A 6,509-nucleotide genomic window follows, 5' to 3' on the forward strand; every position below is an offset into this window, starting at 1 on the left:
GCTATTATTATTTTGTCACCATTCTATAGGTGTAAAATATTCACTAATTTTATTAATAATTAATTTTTGTCAAAGAAATTTGACTAGTCATTTTTAGTGGACTTAATTATTGTTTTTGTTTTTAAAAAGAGCAATTTAAAAAAATTTAGAGACTAAAAAATAAATTTAAATTTCACGGACTAAAAAAATAAAACCCATAAATAAAAACACTAAACCAGTAATCAAACCTGTTTAATGAGTTTTTCCTTTCAACCATGTCTTTTTTCATCCACAAAGCTCAAACATAAAATATTGCGTAATAGATCTAAGTTCATTGTCACTCCAACCAATAACATGTTGGTAAATTTGAAAATTATTTATTATTTCATTAAATAAATTCACATTAACATATAATATGATTTTCTAGAATATAATTAAATGTTGACTATAAGATTAGCTTACTACAAATATTTGATTTATCTAAAATTTGGCATGCATGGTCATTGAGATAATATCAAAATATTTAACAATTTGATGGTTGAAATACAATAGTCTCTTTTATTCTTGTTATAAGATTCAATCCATAATGTCTCCTGCATTAATTATTTTTTACAAAAATATCCTAATCATTATTATTTTTTTGAGTTGATCCCTTAATTATTTTTTTTAACAAAAATACCCTTAAATATGATTCAATTTTTTGGATTGAATAAATAATAAATATACCACACATTAATATATATCTCTTTTTCAAAAGAAATATTAATAAATATCTTATATTCTTTGGAAGTCTAACTTTATTTTACATAAAGAGCATTTTAGAAACCTTCCTTTATTCATATGCATAGTCAATAAAATTAAAACAATAAATATACTAATGATGACAATAATAGAGATCAAATGGTTGACACAATGATGCAAGATTTTGTTACATTTGTATGTGGAAGAATGATCTATTTAGTAAGATCATTCATATTTCATTTCTTTTGTATGAAACATTCTCTTAAACTAGCGGTAATCATGCACTGCAATCCAATGAATTAGAAGATATATGTAATCTCTAAACCATGACCAAAAATTGATAATAACATTTATAAAAAAAATAAAAGTATACTTCACTAATATTAGGAATAATTTTGAAAAAAAACATATAATTTTATACATATTCAATGCTACTAAAGAAACTAACTAATTAAGTTTTGTATTTTTTTCAAATTAGTTAATTAAATCTTATAAAGAAATTAGAAGAGAATATATATCAGAATTTATTTTTAGATATTTGTCTCTACCTATCTATCTATTATCTATTGTATTATGAATAGGGCTGAAAATGAGTCGAGTTCGGTTAAACTCAGTTCAACTTGTTAATATTTAGCTTAACTCGAGTTTGACATAATTTTTTTTTTCAACTCAAACTTGACTTGGTTCAAGCTCACAAACAACTCAGTTCAACTTGTTATCTTGAATTATATGAACTAAAAGTCAAAATTTTTAAATTCTATGCATTTCAAAATTTTAATTTATTAGTGGATTTTAGATAATAATTGTATACTTTTTTTTTTAAAAAAAGACAAACACTACTAGAAAAAAAAGTTTTCAGTGTCGATTATCTAGCCCATTGCACAAAGGTTCCAAAACCGTATTTGAAGTGATCGTCATGGAAAGTGAACACTTCACTTTCTATGACGATTTTCCAATCGTCTTAATATGTCGGTTTCTACATCGACTCCCTTAGAAATAGCCTTAGATACTTTTATTTATTGTTTAAAAAATATTAAAAACATTAATATTCTAAGATGATTTTAGTGAAAACCATCACATTCTAAGATAGTTTTGACTAAAAACATCTTAGATTCTACCGTCTTAGAATATCACAATTTATTTATGCAACCATTATTCAATTTTCAGTCATATAGAAATGAATAATTAACTTCAATCAACTACCATAGAAAACACTATTATGATATGATACAATGATGAGTTTGTTCATGTACTAATATGTACAAAATTAATGACTCATAATATACCAAAGTGATAAAACTAATTCCTTGAACCATACAGTGCCCGACATACTCGCCAAAGATTGATGATTATCATGTAATGCATTAAAGTAGTATTGATTTGGTTCTAGAAGTGAAAGATAATTGATGAATAAGATAGAGAGAGCTAGTTAAACAGATTTTGCTTTAACTTCAAGATATCTAAATTTGTCAACATACAATGAAAATATCATCATACAGCATTGGGCTCACAATGACCATTTTGAATCTATTTGAACCTTAACAGATTAAAGGAAAAAAAAAAATATGGACCAAGAAAGGGAAGCTTATACGTGTTAACATGGCTATTATAAAAAAAGAATGTTAAGTAGAAGATTGAAGTCATACAATTGTAGAACATGTAGATAACCATTGTCCACTGTTGTATTGGAGCACATAACCCCTGTCCAGTCAGATGTACAAGGGTCTCCACGATCCCAATTGCTCAAATTTCCATTAATATCAATCAATTTTCCCTTTATGGCTTTCAATGCCTCAACTGAATGTTATTAACGCAAATGAAATAATCACACTATCAATAGAATCAAATGAAAACAACATTGCATATTATAATCATATTATTTTGGCAAAAATGAAAACAATCTCTTATACCCAATTCTAAGATAAAATACTATTACTATTTGACTACAATTAATACCCTTAATCCATAAATGATTGACTACAATGTAGCAGCTAAACATCTACAGCGCATTCATTTCTTGAGGGAATTATTGAAAAAAAAAACAATAAATATTTTGTTGATATTCTAAAGTGCCAAATAATTTCAGACAAAGAAATATTCCAAAAGTATCAAATAAAATGAGATGGAGGGAGTATTATTTTTTATTAGAGAAGACCACAACATCAACTATCGAGAACCATTTATTAGCTGCCAACACATCATTGTTTCTTTTAAAAATTAAAGTCACTTGAAAATAAATGGGTAGAGCAAAATTCAAGGACACACACAGGTACTCTACATTCAATCGCGGCTAGTGTTGACAAAAATAAGAATAACCAATGAATTCTAAGGCAAGAAAAAAGTTCTGAAGTCAATGCTTAACCACTCTGTCAATGATCATAAGTTTATAACATTGACTATGACTCTTCCTAGCTTGTCTGTCTCCACTGTGCTAGTCCTGATGTTGTTGTACTCCATAACACAGTCTAAACATGTTGATGTCGGCCAATATGAATTTTTTTTATATTTCATTTTTTCTAGCTTAGCTGGGTGGTGTTACTTCATATTAATTCACGTAGTAATAAACAACTTATCGCCTAGCGTGCTAGCTATAGATTTTAATCGGTAGTTGTCACAGACTCACAATTAAACTGTTCAAATTAAATAATTAAGAAAAGGGATCAAAATTACCTCATTGCGTGCCTCCACGCCTTTAGGATTGTCAACTCGAAAGAAGTCAACAGACTGCAAGAAGAATATTACGTGATTAAGATTACCCAAGGAAACATGACAGGCTAGTGCAACATCTTTATTCCAAGAATAAAACATTGCCTTGGCATTATTTTCACCTGCTGTAACTTTCGCACTATCATGAACCACATTTATTCTCATGACAATTAGTATGATACATCAAAGTATAATACTATATGCAATGAGGGATATAAATAAAAGAAAAAATAAAGCACTAACTGTTAACTGTTTGACTCTTGAAACAGATTTTTTAAATTGTTGTTATTTTTTTAGGATATGCTGTTATGCTGCAGATATGTTGTTAGGGCTGTTATGCTGTTCAGATATGTTGTTAGACTGTTATGCTGTTATGCTGTTTTTAAATTTATCTTCTATTTTTTAGGCAACAACCCATAGGAGTTTTATCTATATATTTTAGCATCTCTTTGTAAAATGTACTCTGCTTTCTAGATCAATAAAACAGTCTTCTTCTGCAGTAATATCCTGAGTTTCTTTATCTTTTAATCCTTCATATCTTTCTAAAAACAACAAATTGGTATCCTGAGCCTTATTTTGAGGGATCTGAGAGATTGAGAGAACCCATACACATTCAAAACACAAACACACATAACCTGGTCAGAATGAATCCAGAAGGTTCATCCATTCCACTTACACTTCCGTTGTTTGATGGTAAAAGTTATCATCTCTGGGCTTTTAGAATGGAAGCCTATCTCGAAGCAGGTGATTTGTGGGAAGCTGTTGAAGATGTGTACGAAGTCGAACCCTTGTCGGACAATCCAACGGTTGCTCAAATAAAAAATCACTAAGAAAGGAAGCAGAGAAAGTCAAAAGCAAAAGCAACTTTGCTTGCAGCAGTTTCATCCACCATTCTAGCCAGAATAATGACACTTAAAACAGCCAATCAGATTTTGGACTTTTTGAAACAAGAGTATGAAGGAAATGAAAAGGCTAAAGGCATGCAGGTGCTGAATTTTATCCGAGAATTTGAGATGCAGAGAATGAAGGAATCAGAAACGATTAAGGAATACTCTTATAGGCTTCTTGGCATAGTCAATAATGTAAGGCTCCTAGGTACTGAATTTTCAGACGCTAGAATTGTTCAAAAAATTCTAGTCACAATACCTGAAAAGTTTGAAGCCACAATTGCATCTCTGGAGAATTCAAGGAATTTGTCAAGCATTACATTGACTGAATTGTTGAATGCACTACAAGCACAAGAACAAAGGAGGCTTATGAGGCAAGAAGGGTTTGTTGAGGGTGTTTTTCAGGCCAGATAACAGAATTACAAAGGAGGCAAAAATAACAAGAAGAAGCAGAGCAACAACAAAAATGGCCAAAGCAGCAAGACACGTGTCTTTTCACCTTGTCCTTATTGCAAAAAAAAAAATCACCCACACAACAAGTGTTGGTGGAGACCAGACATAAAATGCCACAAGTGTGGTCAATTAGGACATGTGGAAAGAATATGCAAGACTCAACAACAACAACAAGGAGAAGCCAAGGCTGCTGAAGATCAGCCTATGGAGGAGCAGCTGTTTGTAGCATCATGCTTTGCAACCAACACCACTACGGAGAGCTGGCTTATAGACAGTGGTTGCACAAACCACATGACTTATGATCGTGAAATTTTCAAAGAATTGGACGAGACAACTATTTCCAAAGTCAGAATTGGAAATGGAGCACTTATTGCAGTAAAAGGCAAGGGAACGGTTGCAATTGAAGGCCACTCAGGTTTGAAATTAATTTCTGATGTATTATATGTTCCTGAAATTAATCAAAACCTTTTAAGTGTTACTCAACTACTGGAGAAAGGATATAAGGTGCTGTTTGAGGACAAAAACTGTGTGATTAAAGATGCAAACAACATAGGAATGATCAAAGTTCAAATGAAAGGCAAGAGTTTTGTCTTGGACTTGATGAATGAGGAGCAGCAAGCAGCTGTACACAAAGAGGATGATAATACAATGCTTTGGCACAAGAGATTGGGGCACTTTCATCATGCTGCACTACTTTTCATGAAAAAGAACAACATAGTGAAAGATATGCCAGAATTACACGATTTACCTCCAAAATGTGTTGCTTGCCAATATGGAAAGCAAACCAGACTTCCTTTTCAACAAAACAAGACTTGGAGGGCTTCACAAAAGCTGCAGTTAGTACACACAGATGTGGGAGGACCCATGAAAACGCCATCATTGAATGGCAGTAAGTATTATATTGCATTCATTAATGATTATTCAAGAATGTGTTGGATTTATTCTATGAAGTTTAAATCTGATGTTGCTGACATCTTTGTGAAGTTTAAAGCTTGGGTTGAAACTCAAAGTGGATGCAAGATGCAGGTGATCAGGTCCGATAATGGAACTGAATATACCTCTGAAAAATTTAACAAGTTTTGTGTAGATGTAGGCATTGAACATCAATTGACAGCACCATACACTCCGCAACAGAATGGTGTTGTCGAGAGGAAAAACCGAACAATTATGGAGATGACAAGGTGCTTACTTCATGACAAAGGGCTACCAAAGGAATTTTGGGCAGAGGCTGCACACACAACAGTTTTTTTGCTGAATAGGTTACCAACAAAAGCTTTGCAGAAAAAGACTCCATTTGAAGCATGTCACGACTACAAACCAAAGCTAACAAATCTGAAGACATTTGGCTGCCTATGTTTCTCTTACATACCTCAAGTAAAGAGAGACAAGCTTGACAAGAAAGCAGAACCTGGAATTTTTGTGGGTTATAGCTCAACTTCAAAGGCCTACAGAATCTACCTACCACAGAGCAACAAAGTAATCGTCAGTAGGGATGTCAAATTTCTGGAGTCAGATAGTTGGGACTGGAAAAATGATAAGAGGTCTGAGTTTCAGGAGGAGAATGAAGATGTTGATGAAGAACCCATCAGAGGAACCAGATCACTTTCAGACATCTACCAAAGGTGTAATGTTGCTGTAATGGAGCCTGAGGGATATGAAGAAGCTACAGCTGATCAGAAATGGAGAAATGCAATGAAAGAGGAGCTTATAATGATTGAAAAAAATAAAACATGGGAGCTGGTG

General features: G+C 32.2%; 1 protein-coding gene across 1 annotated transcript; it reads left to right on the forward strand.

Moving 5' to 3' along the window:
* Window positions 1-4,331: 4,331 nt before the first annotated feature.
* Window positions 4,332-4,727, forward strand: LOC114397001. Its single transcript, XM_028359146.1, has one exon. The coding sequence runs from the start codon at window positions 4,332-4,334 to the stop codon at window positions 4,725-4,727; it is 396 nt and encodes a 131-aa protein (XP_028214947.1).
* Window positions 4,728-6,509: the final 1,782 nt, after the last annotated feature.

Source organism: Glycine soja, chromosome 18 (assembly GCF_004193775.1).
Source record: "Glycine soja cultivar W05 chromosome 18, ASM419377v2, whole genome shotgun sequence".
Lineage (NCBI taxonomy): Eukaryota > Viridiplantae > Streptophyta > Magnoliopsida > Fabales > Fabaceae > Glycine > Glycine soja.

Bases quoted from the DNA above. Each gene is read 5' to 3' on its own strand.
- LOC114397001 (XM_028359146.1), top strand. From the start codon at position 4,332: ATGACACTTAAAACAGCCAATCAGATTTTGGACTTTTTGAAACAAGAG.